At 45.5% G+C, this 27,512-nt stretch overlaps 1 protein-coding gene across 2 annotated transcripts; it reads right to left on the bottom strand.

Moving 5' to 3' along the window:
- Window positions 1-736: 736 nt before the first annotated feature.
- Window positions 737-26,196, bottom strand: Ak3 (adenylate kinase 3). 2 transcript variants are annotated; one of them, XM_005063715.4, is made up of 5 exons: window positions 25,930-26,196; window positions 17,112-17,231; window positions 7,656-7,828; window positions 6,550-6,668; window positions 737-2,672 (listed from the first exon to the last, which is right to left on the bottom strand). In XM_005063715.4, the coding sequence occupies exons 1-5, from the start codon at window positions 26,078-26,080 to the stop codon at window positions 2,552-2,554; spliced, it is 684 nt and encodes a 227-aa protein (XP_005063772.1). In that variant the 5' UTR covers window positions 26,081-26,196; the 3' UTR covers window positions 737-2,551. The 2 variants fall into 2 exon arrangements, with proteins under 2 accessions (XP_005063772.1, XP_040601833.1); XM_040745899.1 differs by lacking the exon at window positions 25,930-26,196 and adding an exon at window positions 18,628-18,646.
- Window positions 26,197-27,512: the final 1,316 nt, after the last annotated feature.

Raw genomic sequence — 27,512 nt, 5'->3', positions numbered from 1 at the left:
GATGTGACAGGTTTTGATGATCCCCATGGAAGGCCTCACCCTCCCTGGGGAGTGACTGGGGGGGCCAGGGAGATGGTAGGGAGAGGGAACTGGGATTGATATGTAAAATAAGAGTGTTTCTAATTTCAATAAAAATTTATATTAATTAAAAAAGGAAAAAAAGGTGACACCTAAGGAGATGAGTCCTTGGTTAAGAGCATTCAGCTCCATGCATATTCCATGCGACACAAAAATAAAAGTTCTTGCACTGGTGACCACAACATTGGCTTTTCAGCATCATGTATTCAGTAATGATCCTTTTTAAAAATTTTTATGTATATCAGTGTATGTATGTTTGTGCACTATGTGTGTGCATGATGTCCATGGAGGTCAGAAGAGGGCATTGGATTCCCTAGAACTAAAGTTACAGATGGTTATAAACTGCCATGTGGTGCTAGGAATCATACCCGGGTCTTCGGTAGAGCAGCCACCGCACCTAACTGCTGAGCCATCTGTCCAGCCCCAACAATGACATCCATTATCAGTGTCTAATATCAACCTATCCACCAGAAAATAGGTCCCCTTTGTTTGTCTTAATAGAGAAGTCGACATATATGGTTCCCAAATGGATGTATATACAAAGTCTTGGCTGTTGTCATCACAGGATAAAATTTGTCACCTCATGTTCTCCAGTCCTCTCTATCTCCACATCTCCAAACAGTATCATAAAAGTCAGTATGAGGAGATGAAGAAGCCATTGTTTGAAAACCTGTTTATTAGGAAGGTGCTACTGGAAGACAATTTATTAGAAAGAAGCCAGTGAGAAGCCACAACAGACATGAAGGGGATTGGGGGGGTCCTGTGAAGGGCCAGAGGCAACAGATGACAACCACAGGGCTGATATCGCCCCAAGTAACACAACCTGCTGACCAGTCCTAAGTTTAGGTAGTTCACAACATTGTTAGAAAGCAGTTACCAGCATTCAGATAGAAACATTGACAAAGGACAAGATGCTCATTGTAATCCTGTTTAAAGGCCTAGTCCATCTTGAAAGATCAACAGTGAAATTTAAAAATCAAACATTTCCCACTCCTAGATATGTAAGAACCACCTGCTGGCATTTGTACTTAAGTGTCTGAAATAAAACAGGCCAAAATTTCAAAGGCTTGTACAAGGCCTTGATTATTTTGATTTAGCACCAAGTAAAATAAAGAGTACATCTTCCTTGAAGGTAGAGTTGTTTTTTCTTCACGTCTCCTATTTTCTCACTTCCGGCCACAGTATATAAGGACATGTCCTTGCCCCACTAAGGAATCCAAAGTGACCAAAGTTTAGACTGGTTTCTCAGGCCTGGCTTAGTGGTATACACCTGTAATTTAAGCACTTGGAGGTTTAAACAAGAGGGTCATGAACATTAGGCCACCTTGGACTACATCATTTCAAGCTAGCCTGGGCTACACAGGCTGGGGTTGGGGCTAGCTGTGGTGGTCCACACCTTTAATCCCAGCACTTGGGAGGCAGAGGCAGGTAGATCTCTGAGTTAGAAGCAAGCCTTGCTAACATAGTTCTGGACAGCCAGGACTACGTAATGAGATCCTGTCTCAGAAAAACAACAACAAAAAACCACAAAAGAAAAAGACCAAAGGCTGGAGATTACCACAGTGGTAGGATGCTTGCCCAGCACACAAGGCTGGGTTGGATCCACGGTGCTGTAGGTGGACGAGAAGCCTGCTTAGATGGCACAAGAAGAGTTGTTTCCCTTTGGAGCAGGGTGGCAACTGGCAGCACACAGTGATGCCAGCACTGAGAGGCTGAGGCACAGTCCTCAGCCTGAGTGACATGTGAGGACCTAGGGACTATCCACTGTCCTTTGCCAGTGCTCCTCTGAGAGCTCAGTTAACATAAGTCGTATCCCTCAGTACATGCATGTTTGCAAAAGAAAACAAGTCATATCAGTCACGTGTTCTTAAGTGCCAATTGCTGCATTTTCATAGCAGGTTGAAAACTAGTAAATGGAGGACACAGCATGGTGGCCTGTGCCCTTGCTTCTCCTGTAAAGGCCACAGTGAGTTTGTATCTGGCAGCATCTTAAAAATAAAGGCAGTTGCTTTCTTTCTGGCATCTGTAGACAGTATTCTCAAATACCACATCCCAAGGAGCTAGAAAACATTTTTTGGGTTGTGATGGGGCATTGGCTTATGCAAAAGCCTCAATGAGATATTTATCTGCCTCAACTTTTCCAGAAAAACATGAAAATATGATTAACCGCTAACTGAACAGGAGGGTAGACAATTACCAGTTGCTCTTTTAATTCGGCTATAATTTTTTTTAAAGTTTCAACATCTCTGAAGTTCTCTAATTGCAAATCCACAGAATACAACTAGATTAAACATTCAAGGTTATTTTAACAAATCAGCCTTACTTAGTGTCTGACTCATTTGGCACATCCTTAGTAACATCCAAAAGAAAGCCATTAGGAATAAGTCATAATTTTCAGAAAAGTCTTAGGAAAAGAGCTTCAAAAAAACAGAGGCAAGGAGACCCTGCTTCATCCTCCTAATTACTGCCCTCCTCAGGGAGTAACAGAGGCTTTCTGGGTAGTTTCTGGAACTTTTGTCTGTAGGAAAGAATATACATGGGGCCAGATCTTGTTGGTTTCAGTTCCAGAGAATGTTTCCAACACTCCTTTTTTCCTAAAGATGAAAAACAAATAGATAGATAGTAAATAGATTACACAGGTCTGAGTAGTCAGTAGATAGGTAAACAGATTACATAGGTCTGAGTGTGCCTAATGAGCTTTTTCAAAGGAATTTGTAGTCCATGTGACTTTGGAAGCCCTGAGAGCTTAGGTCTCTGATCCAGGGGAAGGAACTTGGATGGACAGTGAAACCTGTGTCCTCTGACATAAGGGGCTCTTTAATACGATGTGAGCTATCATATTGAGCCTGTGCTGCAGGCTAAGACTAATCTAATGCTTCCTGTCTTGTCAAAAGCCTAGATGCTCCTACTTACAGATACCCTTGCCTTCTAGGAAGGGACTCAGTCCTGGGGTTGGCTGGTAAGAAACAGGGCCGTCAGCCACCAGGACATCATCCTGCCTCGCCACTGAAGTCTGAAAGTTTTCTAACACTCACTCTTCCTTTTTACCAAGTTCCTTTCCCCTCTACTTTACCTCCCTGAATCGTTTCCCCTGTCAGAGTTCTCTATGTATCCCTGGCTTATCCCCAGACAGACCAGCCATCGAAGTATTTAATTTTACTCCGTGTTCAGAAGGGGGGAAGGATGAAGTGTGGGGCTCAGAATCCTGGTGTTTGCCTTAAGGTTCTGAACTCCCCTCACCCACACACTTTCCCTGGGTGTGCACACTGGTTTGCAGGTCACCCAAGCGCAGATTTATAATTTGATGTATTAATTTCCATAAATAGGCCGCATAGCTCTGCAGCTGTTCTCACTAGGCTTTCGCCAGGACAAAAGGATCCCCTTGTTGACAACTCACAACATTTGCCATGGTTAAATAACAGGAGCTGTTTTCTGGATGAAAGAAAGCATCTGCTACAGAGAAAAATTATGCCAAGGGAGTATTTACATAGTAGAAGCCCTTTAGTGTCTCAATTCTCAGGCAGGTAGAGCTCTCAGGAGAGCAAGTTTTGAACAAGAAAGCTTGGAGACTCTTTAGCAACAGCTACGGTACCAGGAGTGACACATTACTGAGGCAGAAATAGAGGCACTCTCCTCACGTACGTTTGCCGTTACAATTTCTCTAACTTAATGGAACCAGCTACAAAAATTAGCCTTCCAAAGAGTAAGACCACTACATTTCTAGACAGATGAACGTTCCCCAGCTAGGAAGATTTAAGCTTGTTCCAATAACAAGTTTCTTTCTTTTTTCTTTTTTTGGTTTCTTGAGACAGAGTTTCTTTGTCCTGGAACTCACTCTATAGACCAGGCTGGCCTCGAACTCAGAGATCCACCTGCCTCTGTCTCCCAAGTGCTGGGATTACAGGTGTTCACCACCACCGGCCAGCATGAAATTTCCTTTTAAGGTTCTTTCCTTTTCTTAGTTAAGCCCGTAAGTCTATTCATGAGATCTTAGGTGGAAAAGTTTGAATTTGTGGCAAGAAGTATCAGGCGCCAGGAGCCCAGAAAGAAAGACCCACCAAGTCACTAATTTCTGTAGCTCTCCTCACCCTCCAATCTTGGGTCAGAACTAATCCTTACAGGCACTTCCTCTATGCACAGCCTCCTGGGAGTGTTATTATCTGCCCAGGCACAAGGCGTTCTCTGCTCTGAGTCCTGTGGACCTCCAAGTGGAGCACACTCAGTACATGAGGTTCAAGGGAGAGGGTTCCCACACCCTCTCTTCAACAGTGTGTGGCTGCAGCTCATCACTGCATGACTTTTGCTGGGGGGAAACGTGTCTCTTTTCTGCTGAGTGAGCAGAGCTGGCAGGAGCTAAGCTAAAGTCAGAAGACTTCCCACCCACCTGGGACCGAAGCCAACTCCGGGAATGGAGCTGAAAGGGCTGAGTTCCCCACTCCTTAAGCCCCTGGGCCAGCCATCTGCCATCTGGACTTCTTGGTTATAGGACTAACAATCCCCACCACCCCACCCCTGTTTGCTTAAGCCAGTGTGAATGGTTTCTGAGGATAAGCATGTCTTGCATCCCATTACACCATACATGCTGTTTGCACAGTTTTCCTCTTTATCCATACAAGGTGACTTCCTTGGAGGCTTGTAGGAACTGAGTCTAATCGTCTGCTTAGACAAGGGCCTGCTTGGCAAGTGCCAGCAGAGTACCCAACAGCGGCTGCTTCGGAAGCTGAGGACTGCTCTAAGCCTTTGCAGCGGTTCTCTCGCTCCAAGCTGCTAACAGGTCTATAGAGCAGGGACTATTTAATACTGGCTGACCGTAAGGAAAGAATCAGTAGAACAGAGGAGAAATGCCTTGCCCAACACAAGCTTAAAAACAGCTACTGTAAAAAGTGAGCTGCCAACTCTTGTAATTTCGCCCTCCAGAAATTAACTATTAGAAATATTGGGACAGTTCGGGGACTGGTTCAGATGGTCCTGCATGCTTATCCTAATGCAGCAGTGATGGCCACCATAATTAACAACTATGTCTAGCGCTTCCCATGCATCCAGGACAATTTGATAAGTTACATATATAAACTCACTTTTTTGTTGTTTTTGTTTTTTGTTTTTCTTTTTCAAGACAGGGTTCTCTGTGACTTTGGAGGCTTTCCTGGAACTCACTCTTGTAGACCAGGCTGGTCTCAAACTCACAGAGATCCGCTTGCCTCTGCTTCCCGAGTGCTGGAATTAAAGGTGTGCACCACCACTGCCCGCATAAACTCACTTTCAAGCCTCTAAACTCACCCACATTTTATGAAAGGGAAACCAGGCAGGGCTTATGCAAGAGGCGAAGTTCATGTTAATTAAATAGCAAGCTAGGCTTTGAACTTGGGGATCTTCTCACTCTGGGTCTATGTTCATATTGCAACAGCATGTACTGCTTTGCCCTGAATCGTTAGCAGGATACAGTGAAAGCAAAGCACAATACTCATGTCCTGGAAGAAAGGGAGGGATGGAGGGAGGGAGGGAAGGAGGGAGGGAGGGAGGGAGGGAGGGAGGGAGGGAGGGAGGGAGGGAGGGAGGACAGTAAGCAGACTGCTTCTTGGCCTGAGTGGTGTATCCGCTCAGGGTAGTTCTCATATTCTGTGTATGATACGGACTTCAAAGGCTTTCAAAGACTGTTGAGCTGGGCAGCGGTGGTGCATGCCTTTAATCCCAGCACTTGGGAGGCAGAGGCAGGAGGATCTCTGTGAGCTTGAGACCAGCCTGGTCTACAAGAGCTAGTTCCAGGACAGCCTCCAAAGCCACAGAGAAACCCTGCCTCCAAAAAACAAAAAACAAAAAAACAAAACAAAAAACAAACAAACAAAAAAACCAAAAGACTATTGACCACATAATAATTCTGAGCATCAGTTATCATTTGTAATTCTATGCTTAAGAGAACTCTCTGGGTACATATGGTGGGCTCTACTAGACTTACTACCGCCCCAGCACTGGTTCCAGCCCTCCACCACATGGCAGATTGTAGGTGGAAATGAACTCAAAGCCTTGGATGTGGACCAGCCTATATCGAGCCTCCCAAGCCCCGTGATCGATACTGGAACTGGCAGTAACCCAGGCTTAGAACTGTGAGTATGAGGTTTCCTGACCAGTGGCTGTAGTGTTTCATGTGAGTGATGCTGATGTATAGAGCTTTTGTTCTCCGAATAAAAGGTTTACTCCTCAGCCCTTCAGGAAAGGAAGGCATGGCCTTTCTGGCAAATACCAGCAACTGCGCAGGAAGAACAAAGCCAGCACACAGAAGTGGGGGAAACTAAGAACGGCAAAACTGAGGAAAGCCAGGAGACTGAAGCCCCATCCCGCCTACTTTTGTTACAGATGCCTAGAAATCTCTCTACTGCTTAGGCCAGCTGGGATTGGTGGCGTAGTATTTCAACTGAAAAGTATGGGAAGTCAAAACTGATTGTCTGAGAGCAGTTGAGAAAAGCAAGAACTCACTGGTAATACTGCAGAACCGGCTCTGTCTGGGCTTCATACGCCTTTAGTCTCTTGATGACCGTCTCTGGTTTGTCGTCCTCACGCTGAATCAATGGTTCTCCTGTCAGGTCATCGATGCCCTAAGACAGCCATTAGGACATGAGCTCAGTGATCTGGTACTTTCCTAAGCAGACAGCCTTTGTACTGTAGCACCAATCACAGACATGTGCTAACATTTCAGTAAACAGGATCCAAACTAAAGGTAAACAGATGACTGTAGCAGTGAGAACCCCAGGGTCATTTCCATAGTGCTGTACAGTTTGGACTTGGTCGCCCCTCTCTGTCCCTAGGCCCAAGTCCTCAAGGGTTAGTTCCCAGGTATGAGCTACTGGGAGTTGGTAGACATTCCAACTGTAATCTAGTGTTGCAAATCCTCGCTGCCTCTGCCTTCACTCACACCCTGGCAGAGTATGAAAATCAATACCTTTTTCCGTGTCAGGTTTCTCATTACTGTAACTAATACCGGGGAAAAACAAGTAGAAGGGACCAACTGTTTATTTGGGCACATAGCATCAGAGGGTTCACATCTGTCTTGGCTGCTTGGGCTCATGAGCTTGGACTTCAGGACATCTGGTTGGAGTGTGTATGCCTTCGTGTGTGTGCGCGTGCGTGTTTGTGTGTGGCTTTCTTCATAGGATGCATAAGCAGCAGAGAGGGGGGAGGGACTAAGGATCTGCATAATCTGCGCGGTGCTGCCCCAGTGACCCACTTCCAGCTGTGCTCTATGTCAAAAATGGCACCACCAGTTGGGGACCAAGCAGTCAACCTATTGAGCCTATGGGGGACATTGCATAGTTACAGCATAGCACTTGTGAATGAGGAGCACACCTGTGACAAGAGGAACACAGCTTCACCACTAAGTTTGGGTGGACGAGACCCGTCGAGTAACACCCTAGCAGTCATCTTGGGCGGACAGAGGATGTCCTTTGCCTGTTAGGGTAAGAGACTCGGTCCAGGGTTACAGAACTTTGCCTGTTAGGGTAAGAGGACTCAGAGGATGTCCTTTGCCTGTTAGGGTAAGAGACTCGGGACACTGTGCTGTACGTCAGCCCACTGCAGTTACTCACCACGGTTTTGGGAGGATTGAACTCAATGTTGTACACCCGGCCACTGGCAGGATGAATCCAGCGAGCTGTAAGGCGTTGTTTAATGACCTCAAAGGGAACGTTGAGGTTTATCACTGTGTCTATCTGGTAAACTTTATCCAGGGCTTCTGCCTGTGGAAGTGTCCTTGGAAAACCTTTATATGAGGGGGAGGGAGGAAAAGACAAGAAAGAAAAGGGATTAGTGTTAGGCAAACTGAGCCCAACGAATGAAACCAGGCAGGTGGATCAGAACTGTAATACAACTGTGCTCAAATTTTTTGGTGTCTTCTTGACTGGACTGTAGAGTGCTCAGATATCTGGCCAAACATTCTGAGTGTGCATGTGAGAATGTTGCTGTATAATACATCACATTGCTCTCCCAGGGTGGGTAAGCCTCAGTGAAACAGTTGAAGCCTGTGTAGAAGAAAAGTGACAGAGAACTAACTGCCTGCCTTCCATCATATTTACCAGCCAAACTGAACTGAAGTCAGGTGTGACGGCACGCCTGTAATCCCTTGGGAAGTGGAGGCAAGAGGATCTGGAGTTCTTGGGTGCACGAGACTCTTTCTTAGAAACAAACGAACAAAAGGGGCTGGAGAGACGGCTCAGTGATTTAGAGCACTTGCTGCTGTTGCCTAGGATCCAGGTTCAGTCCTAACACCCACTTGGCAGCTCAAATCCATAACTCCAGTTGGAAGGGCTTTGATTTTTCCTTCTGGTCTCCAAGGACACCAGGCATGCACGTGGTACACATACATAACATGTAAGTACAACACCCATAAATCTTAAATGAAACAAGTGTGAGTCACCACACTTGGTTCTCTGAAACAAATTTTAAAAACAAAACACCAAAACAAAAAATCCTACAAAATAACAACCCCACCCAAAAAAAAACCCCAACAACAACCAAACACAAAGTACCCTCATTCAGTGGCTCACATCACACTCTTTTTCCAAGGGATCTGACACCCTTCTGGCCAACAACACCTGCACACACATGAACACAACGATTTTTAAAATAAGACAGGAATGGTGGCACACTCAGGAGGCAAAAGAAGAAAACTGAATTCTGAATTTGAGGCCAGCCTGGTCTACATAGTGAGCTCCAAGCTAACCAGGGCTACACAGTGAGACCCTATCTTAAAAAAAAAATAAGAAAGGACTTATCAGGAGGACGTCAACTTCACTCAGAATCTCAGAAGGCTATGTTTGGAATATGACAGAAAGCAAAACACAGAGGAGCAGGCCTTGAAAGAAAAAAATTTTTTCCCTACTCCAAACTTTTCCCTACTCCAGAAATCTAGATCCAGTGATGTCAAAAAGTGTCTAGTTTGGGATTCCGGCTGTTTAGGATGCTTGGATGGTAAAGTGTACATATCCGTAAGTACAAACACTCTGAAATAGAAAACATGTGGTCTCAGGCATTTGAAAACTGGGATACCCAGCCAGTGCAGCTAAAATAGTTTAAACAATGTAGAGCAGAAACACAGAGAAAAGCAACTAGAACTGATTACTGAATCCCAAAATAGACACCAGTACGTTGGGGATTGGAAATGGTATTCTGATCCCAAATTTTTTACTTTACAATGTTATGACTAGGAACATTCTGTCCAGAACACATGGGAAATTAAATGGCAATGATACATTTCTAAAGAGTGACAAAGGTTAAAAAAACACATCTTGCTAACCCTGTAACATGGAAAATTTTGCTTATGACTTAAACCTTAAATTATGATAAAAGAACTATGAGTAAAGAACCTGGATTGGGGGGGGGGAATAGTCTCCAAAGAAAGCTATGGCAAGAGGTTCAACCTACAACACTCTAACACTTGAAAAAATAGCAAGAATGTACTATAAAATGTACAATGAAGTAAGTCATCCTGAGAGAAACCATTTTAATATCCTTAATGAGACTAATAGAGCATAATAGGTCATTCCACAGAATGCTTTCAGATGCCAACATCCGTACGTTAAAAGGTTCCTAGGGACCATTTCTTTCAACTGCCCTAACAGTCCTAAGAGACATGCTGTTGTTATCTCCACTCTACAAATGAGGAGACAGGCAGAGCAGCAGCTGTCTCTCATGAAGCTGTTAAGCAGTGGAAGTCACGTGTGATCATAGAGGTCTATCTAACTTGACACCTGCACCTGTAATCAAGGAGTTTACACTAAAAAACAGTCTTAACAGAAATACCTTTCTATTCTTATTACAATGTTCACACTGGTGCTCTTATGGAGGTCCCAGGTTCAATTCCCATCACTCAACCTAGCACCCACAACCATCTGTAACTCTTCCTCCAAGAGCTTGGATGCCTGCCCTTCTCTGGCTTCTATGGGCACCACACACATGTGGTCCACATACATGCTTGCAGGCAAAGCACCCTACACAAACTTTTCAATGTTTATCTTCAACAGCTTGGAATAAAACATCCATTGGGATATAAGACAGGAGAAGACACACAAGGCTATGCATGCAACATCACTCCAAACAGAGAACACCTGACGGCAACCCAAGTGCTCCTCATGTAGGGAATTAAAGTATATGTATGCTAAATGCAAGAAAATGCATGTTTTAGCTCATTGAGACAAACCTGGCAATGGTCATTTAATTCAGTTGCAATGCAAATTGCATAAACTGGTTTATGTGTGTACATTAGCCAGGATTCTCTAGAGGAACAGAACTTAGAGGATGAATACATACATATGGACTTATTAGAATGGCTTACAAGCTATCATCTATTTAGTCCAACAATGGCTGTCTACAGAAGGTCCAAGAATCCAATAGTTGTTTGGTCCATGAGATCACATGTCTTAGCTGGTCTTCAGTGTATGCCAGGTAGGCTGTAATGCCAGGCTTTCCCAGCTCAATGAAATGTTTGTTGTATCTCCTCACAGGAGTACCCCCAACCGTCTCTGGATCCAAAATTTCTAGACCAACAGAACTTAAGGCCATGGGAACAGCAAGAAAAATTTTTCTAGTGGATCAATAGGGACAATAGTGTGTGAAACTATCCCCTTTTCCACTGTCTTAGGGTTTCCATTGCTGTGAGGAGACACCATGACCACAGAAACTCTTAGAAAGGAAATCGTTTAAAGGGGTGGTTTTCAGTTCAGAGGTTTAGTTCATTGTCATCATGGTGGAACATGGCAGCATGCAGGCAAACATGCTGGAAAAGGAGCTGAGAATTTTATATCTTGACCCAAAGGCAACAGGAAATGGACTGTCTCACTGGGCATAGCTTGAGCATATATGAGACCTCAAAGCCCACCTCCACATTAACACACTTCCTCCAACAAGGCCACACCTCCTAATAGTGCCACTCCCTTTGGGAGCCATTTTCTTTCAAACCACCACATCCACCCCTTGATTCCTGGACCTGTAGATCCTGGCTATGAAAGAAACTACCATATACTGGGCACCCAGTCAAAGCACATACTGTCTTCTGGAGAACCCTGCCTCAGCCCTCCAGGCTGCTGCCACTAATTGGCACTGTAACTATGTCTTCAAGGTGCCATTTTGTCTCTGTCAGGCCAACTGATTCGGGATGGTGGGGGACATGGTAAGACTAGTGGATTCCATGATTGTGGTCCCACGGTCTAGCTTCTCTAGCTGTGAAGGGAGTTCCTTTTCACAAGGAAGTGGTCCAGTGTAGTCCACCTGCCACTAGGTAGCTGTCTGGTTGCCTCTAGGAATGGTGTTGTATCTGGGACTCAGTGTTGGTCTCTGTTGTTGGCAGATCTGGCACTCAGCACCAGTTGTAGCCAGGCCAGTCTTGGTGAGTAGAAGTCCATGTTGTTGAGCCCATGCATAATCCTCATCCCTGCCACCATGGCCACTTTGTTTATGTGTCATCGGGCAATGGCAGGGATGGCTGGGCAAAGAGGCTGACTATCCACTGAACAGGTCAACCTAAGTTACTGAACTCCTCCTCTGCTGAAGTCATCTGGTGAGCATTTACATGGGACACACACAAGTATCTTCATGTCCTTTGCCATTTGCAGAGATCTATCCACTTACTTCTTTCCCAGATGGCTTTCTCATCAATTTTCCAATCATGGTCTTTCCAGGTCCCTGACCATCCAGCCAATCCATTGGCTACAGTCCATAAGTCAGTGAGCAACCGTACATTTGGCCATTTATCCTTCCAAATAAAATACATGACCATATGCACTGCCCTAAGTTATGCCCACTGTGAAGATCTCCCTTCACAGGTGTCTTTCAGGGTTTCCCCCAGAAAGGGGTTGTAATACCACAGCTGTCCGCTTCTGAGTAATGTCAGCATAATGTACAGAACCATCAGTACCAAGCCCTAGTCTTCCCTTCCTCGGGGCACACCCCCATGAGACTATAGGTGCATGATTGGCAGCAGATGTAACAGGAGTAGAAACCATAGGCATGTAACTTGATTGTGCCTCCAGGACCTGCTCAGGTCTGATCACCTATATACCACTTCCATTTGCTAATAGATCGCTGCTGTCCATGTCCTACTTTATGACTTGGTGTGTCAGATAACACCCAGCTCATGATGAGCAGCTCAGGTCACCTGGTAATGCGGTGACCCATTGTCAAATGTTCAGTTTCCACTAAGGCCCAATCGTAAACCAAGAGCTGTGTCTCAAAGGGAGAATGATGTCTGCAGATGATGGTGGAGCCTCTGAATGGCAGAGCACTCTTCACTGAATCCTGGACCTGTTGAAGAGCCCACACAAAGCTAGCAGCGTTCTTAGTCACTTGGCACATGAGCGGGAGTAACTCAGTAAGTGAGGAATGAGCTGTCTCCAGAATCCAAAATGGTCCACTAAACAGAGTGTTTCTTGCTTGGTGGTTGGAGAAAGCTGAGTGCAATACCTTCTCCTCCACTTCAGAAGGGTTGTCTCTCCTTGCACCACTGGACTCCTAAGAATTTCACTGAGACAGAAGGTCCTTGAATTGTGGTTGGATTTATTTCCCATCCTCTGATATGCACGTGTGTTACCAATGAGTTCAAAGTGGTTGCTCCTGCTCACTTGGCTCAATCAGCAAAATGTCATCCATATAGCGCACCCGTGGGATATTTTGTGGAAGAGACATATGATCAAGATCTCGTCTAAGTAAGTTTGATGACACAGGGCTGGAGAGTCAATATATCCTTGAGGCAAAACCGTAAAGGTATACTGCTGGCCTCAGCAAATTTCTTCTAGCGCCCCTTATGGACAGGTCCCAAGAAAAATGTATTTGCTAGATCAATAGCTGCATACCATGTACCGAAAGATATGCTGATCTGCTTAAGTAAGAACGCCACATCTGGTACAGCAGCTGCAAGTGGGGTCACTACTTGATTGAGGTTTTGATTGTCCACTGTCACTCTCTATGATCCATCTGCCTTCTGCACTGGCTACATAGGAGAGCTAAAGGGAGATGTGGTAGGGACCACCACCCCTGCATCTTTCAAGTTCTTGGTGTTGGCACTAATTTCTGCAGTTCCCCTGGGGATGCGATTCTGCTTCTGATTCACTATTTCCCCTGGCAGAGGCAACTCTAACAATTTCATTTACCCTTTCCAACCATAATATTCCTCAGTCCACAGGTGGGAGCCACTATGAGAATTCTGCTAACTTCTAAGTATATCTAACCCAATTATATATTCTGGAACTGGGGAAATAACCACAGGATGAGTCTGGGAACCCACTGGACCTACCGTGAGTCGGACATCAGTCAAAACTCCATTAATCTGGCCTCCATAAGTCCCTACTTTAACTGGAGGGCCACAATGTTTCTTGGGATCTCCTGGAATCAATGTCAATTCAGAACCAGTATCCAGCAGACCCCAGAGAATCTGATTGTTTCCTTCCCCTCAGTGTACAGCTAACCTTGTAGAAGGTCATATGTCCCCTTGGAGAAGGTCATATGTCCCCTTGGAGAAGGTCATATGTCCCCTTGGAGAAGGTCATATGTCCCCTTGGAGAAGGTCATATGTCCCCTTGGAGAAGGACTAGAGAAAGGCTAACAGTAATTCTTTTATGTATTTTATCAAGGTCCTTCCTCAGGGGAACCTGGCCATCCTTATATTCAAAGGGTTCTAGACCTGCAACCTGCTCAAGTCTGGAAATTGGTTCACATGCCAAGATAACCTTTTGCTGTCATCCAATGCAGCCTTTCTTTCATTTGTTTGAGAAATTTTCCATTTACACAGATCAAACAGAAAGGCAGTAGGCTTCTTATCTGTTTCATGGCTGGAACACTGATTGATTAGCCAGTACCAAAGGTCCATATGTGTCACACCACCATAAAAATCACCTTGCCTGTGCTGACCATTAATGGATCAGGCCGTTATAGACATTGCTTTGCCTATGCTGCCCATTACGGTAACTACAATCGCTTTGTCTCTGGCAATTCAGTACTGCCACTTGGCCTCTGCTACTTTGGGGCCCAATTAAACACACTGCATTTAGTCTATCCAGCTGAGAAGCAGTCTCCAACCCTAAGAGCTGGCACAAGGAAAGACAAGGAAAGGGGTGACAGCAAAGTTCTTCAAACATACTGGTGCCCTTCTTACCATTTGTGTCTTACGGGACTAATAAAGGGCATGTATTCCGGGCCTTCCCATTGTGGAGGATTAGGTTTTACACAGCATACCCACTCCTTTTTTCCTGAGACACGGTTTCTTTGTGTAACAGCTCTTGCTGTCCTGGAACTCACTCTGTAGACCAGGCTGGCCTCAAACTCATAGAGATCACCTGCCTCTGCCACCCAAGTGCTGGGATTAAAGTTGTGCGCTAACACCGCTAGCCTACCCACTCTTAACATTGCAATTTCCCTGAGTCTTAAAATTCCTTCATCAACATTAAGCCAAGGGATATCAAGCGCCTCTAACTCCTTCTCAGTAGGCCGCCTTCGGATACACTTCAGCCAACCACTCAGACAAACTTTTGACACCTTTTTCAACTGTGTGAGCTTCCATATTAAACCTAGAATCTCCACACAGTGAGTTCATATCAATAAACTCAGCCTGATCCAGTTTTAGGTTCCTTCCACTATTATCCCACACCCTGAACATCCACCCATTCCACACATATTCCCCAGACTTCTGCTTGAATGAATTAGCAAACTCATGAAGCTCTTTAGTAGTGTAGTACACCTCCTCATGAACTACACTTTCTGTCTCCAGGAGACTGCTTAGCCTTAAGTCTGGTTATAGGACTATAGGCAACTATTGCCTTGCCTGGCACGTCCTTCAGAGAAACTTACGGCTGGTTTAGCAGATAATGAAGGATTAATTTCCTCAGTTAAGGGAAGAAAAGGCATATATCTGGAGGGGGGGTGGAGGTGGGAATACATCTTCTATTGAGGGTGGAGAGACTATGTCTTCAGGTGAGATAAACCCTTGAGAACCTGAGGGTTCAAAAATTCTCAATCCCAATGGAGGCCCCCACACATCCCTATCCTACTACAGGCTCCCATTCTTTGCCAATTAATGCCCTTACTTGAACCACCAACACCCTCCAAGGCTGGGACTTAAATTTTCACTGTAATTCAGTCAACCTCATAATGAGGGCTCTTGTTTGATTTTTTGAAACTTTAAGTTCTGTGGCCTCTGGAGAGAAAATTCTCATTCAGGACATACATAGAAAGCTTTAGACCGTTTATGTGCACCTTGAGTTTGTTAATTTTATCAGTGAGTTCATTGTCCTTCACCATATCCTGAGATAACAGAAGTTGGCTAACTTGATCATGGAACTCATTCTTTTCCTTTGTCAATTTATCCAGCAATGCCAGGAGCAACTGACTGGCAGCATCATTTCCCTTACGTTTCCATAAATTGTCAAAAGTTTAATATACAGAGTCACCAAATCCATTTTGTCTCTTACAATTGGTGAATCAGATAATCAAATACACTCATCTCCTTAAGTCTGTTTGGTTTGGTGGTTTTGGTCTTTGTTTTTTTGAAGACAATGTTGCTCTGTATAGCCTTGGCTTTCCTGGAACTTGCTCAGTAGACCAGGCTGGCCTCAAACTCACAGAGATCTGTCTACTTCTGCCTCCTGAGTGCTGGGATTAAAGGTGTGCACCACTACTGCCTGACTATTTTTCCTCCTTAAGTTTGTAAAATAGTTCACACTGTGGGCTTTCAGTACTCTTTGAGCTTCTAGGGCAGGCTTCAGGAACTGAAAAGGCTTTGGTGAGTATTAGCAAATTGGAAAGCCTATTCAAGATACTTTTTAAAAATTTATCCTTATACTTTCTGTTACTCTCAAATCACTTCTGATACCGAAATTTGTATCTGTATTAGTCAAGATCCTCTAAAGGAACAGAACTTACAGAAAAAAAAATATATATGGGATTTATTAGGATGGCTTACAGGCTGTGGTCCATCCAGTCCAACAATGGCTGTCTACCAGCAAAAGGTCCAAGAATCTGTAGTTGTTCAGTCCATGAGGCTGGATGTCTCAGCTCGTTTTTAGTGTATACCAGACTCTTGAAGAAATAGGCTCCAATACCAGTGATGGAGTGAACACTTCAGCAGCAGAGCAAGGGCAAGCAGGCAAAGAACCAAAGCCTCCTTCTTCCATGTCCTTTTCATGGGCTGCCAGTAGACCGCATGGCCAGATTAAATTAGGTCTGCCCACCTCAAAAGGTCTGGATTAAAGGTAGGTCTTCCCGCTTCAAATGATTTAAGAAAAAAGTCCCTCATTGGTGTATCCAGCTGCTTGGGTTTCAGTTAATTCCAGATGTAGTTGACAACCAAGAATAGCTGTCACAGCATGTATCTGTGTGTGTGTGTCACAGTTTGGATAATAAGTTATATCCCCCCAAAAGCTTATGTGTTAAAGTCTTGGTCCCCACTTGGTAGATCCAGTCACTGAGAGATGGCTGTGATTACACTGATGAATTAACCCATACATACAGTCAATGGTGTCATGAAGGGAGGAGCCTCAATTCAGTCACACTCTCAACAAGGCCCAGAAACAACACGGGCAGGAGCATGAACTGAAAATTCTGAAGCTAGAAGCCCAAATAATACATTCAGGCAAAACACCAATGCACACAAAATAAAAATAAATCAAGGAAAAATGTTTTTTGTTTTTGTTTTGTTTTGTTTTGTTTTTTAAAGAACCAGGCCCTTGGGCTTGGGATATAGCCTGCCTACCATTCAGGAAGCCCAGAGTTCAATCACCACATAAACAGGTTTGGCCACCCATTCTTGTAACCCCAGCACCTGAGAGGCAAAAACAGAGGATCAAACATTGTAGTTCATCCATACATAGCATATTGGAAGCCAGTAGGGGCTACATAAGACCTTGCCTCAAAATAAGTTAATTCAATCTTAAAATTACTCACTCAAAGGTGACTGGCTGCCCTCCTGATGACTGTCCCTTGTCCCAACTGCTCTTTCTTTTGCCGGCACCCATTATTTCAGGCAGCAGAGATTGCTCTGGATACTGCATGTGTGCACTTACCATCCAACAGCCAGCTACACTGGGTGAGGTTTTTCAGCTCGTGAAGGGCCAGTCGCGTCATGACATCATCTGGGATGAGCTTCCCTTGGTCAATGAAAGTCTTGGCCAGCACACCAATTTCTACAGCAAGGGAAAAGCCAGTAAGTGTGTTTGCTTTATCCGTTTTCTACGGGATGTTTCCGGAAGTCAGGCCCATGAGCAAGTGCGTTATCAGCAGCTTTTCTGCTACAAGCAGAGGTTCCCTGGACACAGTGGCATACATCTGAAATACCAGCAGGAAGGAGGATGTCAAGTTGAAGGCCAGCCTCAGGTACATCTGTGGGGTTGAGGCTAGTTTGTGCTACAGAGGGTCCTGTCTCAAAACAAGCAAGCCAAAGGGAAGGGAAGATAGTGGCGCTGCCCCAATCTAGTCACATTTCAAGTTCCAGGCCATCCAGGGCTTTATAATGAGACGCTGGTACTGAACTCACATGTGTACACACAGACAGACACAGACACACACACACACACACACACACACACACACAAAAGAAATTTTGAAAGCAACTAAATAAAACAGACTTTAGAAAGTTCCATGTACTTAATATATGTAGACCTCATTTGTTTCTTCTGACCACTTCTTTTTTAAAAGAAAAAATTATGTGTAGGGTCTTTTGTCCACATGCATACCTGGTTCCCAAAGAGGCCAGAAGAGAGCCTCAGATCCCCTGGAGCTGGAGTTAAAGATGGTTGTGAGCTATCGTGTGGGTACTGGGAAGCAAACCCGGTCCTCTGCTAGAGGAGCAGTTCTCTTACTGACTGAGCCATCTCTGGAGGGAAAAGGGACCAGTCAAAGAAACACACCCTGAGCAGAGCCAAAGAAACACACTTTGGCCCCGCAACCAGAACCAAAGAAATGTACCCTGACCCTGAAACCAGTGTCAAAGGAACACACTTTGTCCCTAGAATCTGAGTCAGTGAAAAAATGCACCCTGGCCCTAAAATTGGAGCCAAAAGCTAAAAAGGACCAGAGAAAGAAACACACTTTGGCCCTGAAACCAGAGCCAAACCTGACCTTAATCCTATGCAGAAAATAACCAATCCTCGAGCAGAGCCAATTGAGCTCAGCACTGAAATCGGACCAATCCCTACTCTAGAAAAACTTCCCCGCCCCCAAGAATCCCTACATAAATCCTGTGTATGTTCAGCTTGGCTGGTCCAGCTGCTTCTGTCCAATAAACCCCTTCGATGAGCTTTGGGTGAAGGTCTTTTGCAGAGGTGACCCTGGGCAGAGCAGAGCAGATCGAGCAGGGCTGTAACACTTGCCCGGGAAACCTTCCCTTGGCAGAGTGGCGTTGTTACACTCTGCTCTCCCGGAGCAGAGCTGAACTGTAGCAACTTTGCCCAAGAAACCTCCTGCCGAGCAAAAAAACTCCTACACTGGGTGAACATCACCAGCTGGAAGACCCTGTCCTGCCAGAGCTGAGCCAATACACTGGGGAAGCCTTTCTCTGAGGCAAGGCTGTAAGCTGCTAACCTTACTGCAACCTGTGGTGGACCTTGGCTCCCCAGCTCCAGGATACCTTTCCATCTGAGCTGTGTAACACTCAGTATCCTTGGCTCCCGAGCTCCAGGATACCTTTCCACCTGAGCTGTGTAACACTCAGTGTTCTGTGACTCCCGAGTTCCAGAATACCTGACCCATTCCTGTTCTATCCTGTCCCGACCCATCCCAAAACGCTTACAATCTCTCCAGCCCCTGCATGTTCTTTTAACTCTTATTCTACCCCTACGTAGTTATAAAACTTTCAGATATTGAATATTTCACAAGAATTACATTTTAAAACAAGCTATCTCCCTCAACCATAGCTCCTTCCTCAGTGAAACAGCTTGAAAGCCTTCCTTTCCAGACCTGTCTCCTGCTTCCTCAATTCAGGACAGACTTTCAGCCCAGGTCCACAGGTCCGGCAGTGGCACAGCCCTTGCCTAGCACGCACATGGTCCTGTGGTCTGCCCTCACCCACCTTTCCTTCCAGGCACTCCCCCTACCGGGTATTAACAAACTTCAGCAAGTCCCTTGTGTTAGGATTCAGGCATTATGCTGGCCTGCCCCATCACCTCGGAGGATGCACTCAGGCAGTACCCTGACCAGCCCAGGGTCCTATGGATGCTATGTCACTACACAGTCTGCACACAGGTGCAAAGGTCCCTTTAAGGGGGCAAACTGTGCCCACTTCTGCTCTCTCTTTCTCCGCTGTTTCTCTGAAGGAGCCAACAGGACTTTTCCTGTCTCCTTCTCTTTCTCTCTCTCTCCCCCCCTCCCTCTCCTTCCTCTCTCCCTCAATAAAACTTCCCTACCTGATTGGTGTGTTTGTCCCTCCCCCACAATGGGATCTGTCACGGTCCCACCTCAAGCTGTATTATAACACCTTGCTCCTTCTTTTGATAGGTAATAGGACTCTTCACCAGATTTTGGATGTGGTTTATCCAAAATAAGCAAATCAAGATACAGATATGTGTTAGGGTAGTCAGACATTCATTAGCAGAAGTCATTATAAAATCTGGTGCCCAGAGAAACAATGTTGAGAGGAAGCAGACTCCCCGAGGTGTCTGGGTCCTGAGTCCACCCTCATGAAGAGATCACGGTGCTGGGCAAATTCTCTGGCAGGGGGTCCTAGGTAACTGCTTGTCCAGGTTTTTCTCTTCCTCATGCACCCACATGCTCTTCCACTCTCCCGAATGGGATAACCCAGCACAGACCTTTGCCACTGCAGCCACCAGATCTTGGCACTGCCGACCCCAACAACTGTGCACTGGATAAGCTTTTATTGTTCTTTTTTATAAACTATTTAATGTCTAGTCAGGCGGTGGTGGTGCACACCTTTAATCTCAGCATTAGGGAGGCAAAGGCAGGCAGATCTCTGTGAGTTGGAGGCCAGCCTGGTCTTCAAAGAGAGTTCCAGAACAATCTCCAAAACCTACCAAAAAAAAAAAAACTTTGTCTCGGAAAAAAAAAAAGAATAAAAGAAAATTCAATGTCTAGTCTTTGGTTATAACAATGAAAATAGAAATTATTTTAAAAGACTCCTATGGCAAGAAAACCTCAACCTCCTAGGTAACCAAGTTCCCCTCTAGGCTCCTGTAATGCCATAAGTGCTCTAGAGCTCACTCTGTGTGTGTGTGTGTGTGTGTGTGTGTGTGTATGCACACACATGCTCGCTCAAGTGCGTGCTCTCTCTGTCTCTCTTTTTCCCTCTCTCCCCTGAAGTCACATGCTAATCCTACTATGAACTGAGCAGTCCCAAGTCCATATACTGAAACTCTAACCGAACCCGTACTGTGACTATATTTAGACTACTTACCTTTAAGAAGGTAATTACTGTTGAATGGGGTCATAGGGTGGGGACTCCATCTCATGGAAACTGTAAACACTGAGGGGAGACAGCAGGAGTGCCGGAGGACAGAAGAAAGGCCACAGAGTGACCTGTGGCTGGTTACCTGCCAGGAAGGCAAGCCTCACCAGAAACCACCACACTTCCAGAGCCTTGATCTTGCACCTCTAGGCTCCAAAACAATTCTGCTGAGTCACCAGTCTGTGGCGTGCTATTATGGCAGTCACTGTGACTAATACACGTATCCACGTGCCCCGACTGTGAGCACCTTCAGTGAAATCCCCCACTCTGTGTGCATGCCCAATGGGCCCACAGACCACAGGGTAGATGGATCGGGATGAGGGCATAGACGAGGGTCAGGGTGTATCTAAGGTCTAACTATGGTGTTTTATTAAATAAGTAATCTATGAATTTGACTCATATGCATGAAAACATCCAAAGGAAACCCTTTGTTTTGTATATGGAAAATGAAAAAAAAAACCAACAATTTAGCAGCTTACTTTTTATGGCAGTAGTCCTGAACCAAAGTCTCTTTTAAAAATTGCTCTGAATGACTCCGATACAAAACAATGGAAAAAAAAGGAAGCTAATTCAAATATCAACTAGACAAAGTGTAAAACATCCATACAATACAATAAAAAGTAACCAAGTCCTAATAGTACAGCATGAGAGGATCTTTAAAAGCCTAAGCCAAGCTGGGCACAGTGGCATTCACCCTGAGTTTTGTTACCCAGGAGCCTGAGGTAAGAGGATCACTTGAGCCGGGAGTTCATGTCCAGCCTGGGCAACACAGTGTGACAGTCTCAGAACAGCATTCACAGCTCAGAGGTCAAAGAAGGTTGCCACTGAACTTTATACCCTGAGCTGAATTCCTGGACCCACATCACAGAGTGACTCTCCACCCACCCACAAGTTGTCCTCTGACCTCTGCATACATACCATGGCACATGTATACACAAGTACACATACACTCTAAGCAAATGGATATAGTTAAGAAAAATAATGTGCTAAGTGAAAGAAGCCAGAGAGAAAAAGCCCATAGACTACCATTTCATTTCTGTGACATGTCCAGAAAGTGAGAAAAGAAAAGACATAATAGTGCTGCCAGAGGCTTAGGTGGGGTGGGTGGAGATAGGAGTGACTCATAGGTATGAGGTTTCTTTTGTGGGTAATAAAAATGTTCTGAAGTCTGTTGTGGTGACAGTTCCCCAGCTCGGTGACACACTAAATGCACTGGATTTTATATACGTGCACTCTAAATAAAGCTGAAGTTGCATGGCAGTGAGTGTTATCAGCAAGGCGATGCTAGGGGAGAAATGTAACGCTCCTGGAGAGCATACTGTTGACCGCTGAAGGGTCTGTCCTTTATGGACCTGTGTTAGCCCCAAGTCACATATGCACGAAATATCTTACAAGGCTCTCATCACTAAAGATTTGTCTCGATGTGTACATGCATCGACTATTACAAACTACCATTATAAAAATAACCTGTTCTCCCATCAATCTAAGTCTAGTATATACACTATGCTCCATGGTCCACTTGATGATGCTTGGCCATATGGAGGATACTTGGGGGCCCAAGATTATCTACTGAGTAAGCCTCTCCCAACATACAGATGATAGCAAATGAGACTGAAAGCATCTTTCCTCTCATCTGGCACCACAGATGAAACACCCACCAAGGAGCCAGACTAGGCTACCACACATATGCTCACCTTGTGACATCTGCCACATCTGAATTACTATGTTTCCTTTAATCAGCATACCCTCTAAATGAGCTAAAATGTTCACAAAACATAAGCTCTTCTTGGCAAATATACCTTGAAATATCTAAAATGACCACATGAACCTCAATTTGGGAAGTATTGCTCTGTGGAAAGAATATATAACTGACACCCAGGGCCTGGGTTTCCACCCTGGTACCAAGGAAATGCTTTTTATTTTCATTTTAAGTTTTGTGTATATGAGAAGGAGTTCACGAGTCTGAACCTCACCCTGGTCTGGGCCCAGACTAACAGTCTATAGCATACCAGCTTCAGGATCCGTGCTGCCCAGGTGAGTGCAGGAAGGAATTCCCCAATCTTTGTGACAGTTGCTTTTCTCAAGAAAGGAATGGGAGGATTACAATAACAGTGTAAGTCTCAGACTCAGACCTTCTGGCTCCACTGTCCTGGTCGGTGCTCTAGGGTCTCAGGTCTGCTACAGTCACCAGGTCACCACCGAGTGTTTCCAAAGCCATTATTGTCTGTCTTGAGCTGTTTTTCTCACGTGCACTTTTTGTTTTCATGAATACTGTGTACAGCCTGCATTTTAAATCAAATATAGAGCGTGGAAGGTGTCTAGGTTCAAAAATGGGTAAAGGTGTAGCGACACTGCTGGAAGAACTAGATTCTCCCACATTTTAGACTATATAGTCAGTGTTATAAAATAGCACTTTCGTGAAATGATGGTGAGTTCCTCAAAATGCCACACTTGGAATTCACTCAAAGGAAAATAAGCCAAGTTGCAGCCGGCTATTTGGGTACCCAGCAGTATTTATTACAGCCAAGAATGGTAAATCAGTAGGGGTCTGGAGAGCCAGCTCTGGGGCACAGTGCTTGTTTGACATATATATGGCTCCAGATTTGGTTTCTGATACCAAAATATAATATATAATTTTTTAAAAAAATCTAATAACAGGTAAAGTTTAAATTAATTTGCAATCTTCCTGAAATTAAGTCTGAGATTTTATATATAACAGATGAGAATAAAAAAGCATCTAATAACAATTGTACAACTGCACACAAATGCACCAAGGAGAAAGAAAAGAATAAAGGAGAACATACCAAAAAACTAATCAATCATGTCCCTGGTGAGGCCAACTTCCAGGATGTCAGTTTCCTCTTCTGAATTCTCAGCCTTTTCTTAAAATTTTTTTAAAGATTATTTCTCCCTTGGCTGTTTCTGTGGGAAATATCCAATCCTTTCACAAATATTTATTGGGAATATATTCTCAGTCCTGACCCATGGGACCTGCTGGATACCATTTAGTGAAAAAATACTCTGCATAATGACTATTAACATCTGTGAAAACATCTCATGACATCCCTCCCCCCAAGCTTCTTCTTCAGTCCCTGCTAAGTAACTGCCCATACTTCTTTGAAGAATAAGTGACCCCACCATTCCGTGACCTGCCAGTTCCGGATTTCAGGCATCAGCTAGATGAGCCAAACTCAGTGTAAACCATCCTTAGGGGCCTGGCTGGGGCTTCCCTCTGAGATCTGTAACTTTTCCCAGCTGATCAGAGACTAACGCCCTGTGTGTACCTTGAACTTTGACCAGCAAAGACTTCTCTCACAAACTTTAGTTCTAGCAGGGCCTGGTAGATCTGCAAATCCCAACACACATGAGATTGAGGCAGGAGGATTGCTACAAGTTCAAGACCACCCAGAGGTACTGTGCAAGACTGTTAAAACAAAGAACCACCAACTTCTGACAATGAATCTTTGTGGTTTTAAGAAAGTATTTGCCCATGTCTTAAAAAAGAAAGGAGGTACCCATTAAAACTTCAGAAGGAGAGGCTGGAGGGATGGCTCTGTGGTTAAGAGCACCAACTGTTGTTCCAGAAGACCGGGGTTCAATTCCCAGCACCTACATAGCCGCTAACAACTGCCTGTAACTCCAGGAGCTGACACTCTCACACAGACAGACATCCAGGCAAAACACCAATGCATACAAAATGAAAATAAGTAAGTTTAAAAACACTACAGAATGAGCTGCTGAACATCTTTGTGTGTCCCCTCCATGTCACAGAGTTTCAACACCTGACTCTTTCACAGGCTTAAAGTGAATTAAGGAGCATTGTTTCTTTATTCAAATGCCCTCTCATTGTTCTATATTTTCCTACAGCAGTGTATATTCTTTGCCACCTACGGTCAGGTGAGCGCTGACTCAGCCTGAAGGTCATTCCTAAAGTCTTCTGTACTTTGGATAGCAGCAAACCAACCAGGCAGTCTCCAGGACTGGGGACTGTTTGCCCTAAGTAAAATTGCAATCTGTTGCACTAAAAACATGTAGCAAGAGTCAAACAACCTTTTGATAAAGTTTAATTAACTGCAACCTTTACTATTTTTTAAGGTCACCATTAGTAGGGAGCCAAAACACACTCCAGGGGTGCCGGGGAAGCCAACCTGAGAACCTGAAAACAGTGGGTTGGGTTTCTTCTCCCCTATTTGAATGTCAGTATCTTTTAAACAAAAACAACAAAAAAGCACCCTTTCCTGGAAAGTATACACCCATCAGGAGGGAGAGGACAGGTTAAATAAGTCATGGTAGATTCAGCAAACTGGTGGTTAAACTCACCGGGTAATGGACATATGGGTGAGGGACCAGATCAGAGTGTGAAAACGACTGCTGAGTAACTACATCGTAACATGATACACAGAGGATATACGCATGTGCCTGCACATAGATACTTCAGGAGGAAATGCATTGTTTCTCTCTGAAGAACAGGGCAGGGGCAGGACTAAGAAAGCTTTGCTGTTTACTTTCTTTCCTTCGGTCTTCCCTTCTCTCTAGGACCTTTACTTTTTCCCTTTCTTTTCTTTTATCTTGAACAGGTACGATATCTACGTAAATAAGTTTCTAATGACTTTCAAAATAGGCACTAGTTGGGAATTGAAGGTCAATGCTATTTTGAAGAAAACATCTGGTGTTAGCTTTTTAAAAATAGCCTACAGCTGTTAGTTGGCTGGCGCCTGGTAATCCCAGCACTCACTAGGGAGGCTGAGGCAGGAGGATCCCAAGTTTAAGTAAAAATTGACCTTGAGTACATCGAATGACACTGTGTTTTAAAAAAAAAAAACTTAATGCTTTTCTTAAAGTACAATTTACCACAAACCCACCCACTGTGAAGTGTAGTTTGTTGAGTAGATTTTATGCTGAGTTAGAAGAATTTAGCACGAGAAACACAACAATCGTTTAGGTAACCATGCAGAAGGATAACTTTAGTGCCCAAGAAATGTCTGGGGGCATCAAAATTTAAGCCAATTTCGTGACTGCAAAGTAATACTTGACCTTGAAGAGAGAAAGGTCAGAACTACAAGATCCCACGGAGCTTACCAAGGGCGGGAGGGGAGTGTAGAAAAGAAAGCTAACTGTGGCAGAGCCAAAGCCTGCCTTCTGCATACAAGTACACGTGGAGAGCCGGGCACAGTTCCCCAGGCTGGACCCCCGCAGTATCTGCCAGCCGGTAGGATGTGCCACTCGAACAAAGCCGAGGGCTTTCCTTCTGTCTTTGAACTTCTTGGTTCCACCCCTGCAATCTACCCGAAGCTGCCCCCGGAGGCTTCGGGGCGCCGTGGCTGTTTCCCCAGGGGACGTCAGGGAGCGCTGCAGGACCCTCGACCCCGGCCCGCAAAGCCCCTCCGGGACATCGCACTCTGCCAGCCCTTGGTCTCAGCTCCCACCTGTGCCCTGCAGCATGTTCTGGCGGAGGAGGTCCCCACTGGAGAGGTGCTTCAGCTCGAAGTGTTTGGTGATGCGTGACGACACGGTGCCCTTGCCGGAGCCCGGGGCCCCCATGATCACGGCGCGCAGCAGCCGCCCCGACGCCCCCATGGTGACGGACGGTGGCCCGAGCTGCACAGACGCTTGGCTGCGGCCTGGCCTGCGCGCTCACGGGCTCCCCGGCCCCAGCGAGCTGGCAGCTGCGAGCGGGCGGTGGCCAGAGCTCCCGGCTCTCCCGGAAGTGAGCGCTGGTCACCGGGGGGCCGCCCCGCCCGCTGCTGCACCGCCCCTCCGCGCCGCTGCACCCCACTCCCCTCGGCTCCTCCCCGCGCCTCTCGGCATCCCCAGACCCTCCTGCTCTGTGCTGTCTGGTCCCGACCCGCAGTCTGTGCCCGACTGCATTCTCCCCGGTGGGCAACCTCTGAGAGCCTCTTTCTACTTCTGGTCGCCACTTGGCACCTCTAGGTGGCTGGATTTCATTTTCTGTGTTCATCTTTGTTCACCTACTCAGGCTCTGACCTACTCAGTTCCAACAGGAAGCAGAGTGCCCCATTGTGTGGCCCCTCTGTTCCCCTGGCTTGCCAACCCCCCCCAAACACACACACACACACACACACACACACACACACACACCTTTTCATGACAATACTCGATTCCCCCTCCCTCTCCCTTTTCACCCCATTTCCTTCCCCTCCCAAGAGTGACCTTGAACCTTTTTCATTGAAGTTCTCACCAAGTGAAGTACTGACCCAGGTCTGTGAAAGGTGTGTCTTTATCTCCCAGAACCACGTGCAGAACCAAAGGTTACTGTGCAGAGGTCAAAAGTACTAGTTCCTGCAGAAATGCACTCATTTCAGGAATATTTATCCAGTGTCTGTTGTTTGCCACAGTTCTTAAGGGCCTCCCAGAATACTGTGCTGAACAAAACCGAGGTTTGTGCTGCTGGTGACTTTAAAAGTCTAGTGACAGAAGCAAATGAGTGAGACCGTTATAAACAGTGCTGTGGGGGAAAAACAAAACAAACAAACAAAAACGTAATCCCAGCACTCAGGAGGCAGAGACAGGAAGATCTCTGTGAATTCAAGGCCAGCCTGGTCTACAGAGCGAGTTCGAGGACAGCCAGGGCAACACAATGAAACCCTTTCTTGAAAACAGCAGCAACAATAAAAACAAGCAAAAGAACAGAAGGTGTAGGAGGGCGGGAGGGTGGGGGAAGCTGTTTTAGAACAGGTAGCAGGGACGCTCGTGAGGCATGGCCGAATATATATACTGAGCTGAAGGCAGAGAAGAGTGGCGTAGGCCAAAGGCAAGGCCCAACTGCTCGAAGTCTGGCATGCTCCTAGAAAAGGCAGAAGAGAAGTAACTGGGTAGCATTTTATCTATAAAATGGACACCGCTTAGTGTGGAGCAGCCCATTTGAGTTGCCTGTGCAATACCAGGTTCTGGGCTAGCACTCGGAGGAGATTGCCATATGGCATGGTTTATTTGTGCTGGATGCAGGGAGGACAGAAAGGAGTCGCTAAAAGGTAACATCACGTGTCAG

Source organism: Mesocricetus auratus, unplaced genomic scaffold (assembly GCF_017639785.1).
Source record: "Mesocricetus auratus isolate SY011 unplaced genomic scaffold, BCM_Maur_2.0 Super-Scaffold_4256, whole genome shotgun sequence".
In the NCBI taxonomy this organism is placed as follows: Eukaryota; Metazoa; Chordata; class Mammalia; order Rodentia; family Cricetidae; genus Mesocricetus; species Mesocricetus auratus.
This window is presented reverse-complemented; position numbering and strand designations above follow the sequence as displayed.

Excerpts from the sequence above, each read along its gene's own strand:
- Ak3 (XM_005063715.4), bottom strand. The coding sequence starts at position 26,080 with ATGGGGGCGTCGGGGCGGCTGCTGCGCGCCGTGATCATGGGGGCCCCG. Across the intron at positions 17,232-25,929 it reads GAACATGCTGCAGGGCACAG|AAATTGGTGTGCTGGCCAAG; the intron begins GTGGGAGCTGAG and ends CCCTTGCTGTAG. Across the intron at positions 7,829-17,111 it reads GTGTAGCTGGCTGTTGGATG|GTTTTCCAAGGACACTTCCA; the intron begins GTAAGTGCACAC and ends CCTCATATAAAG.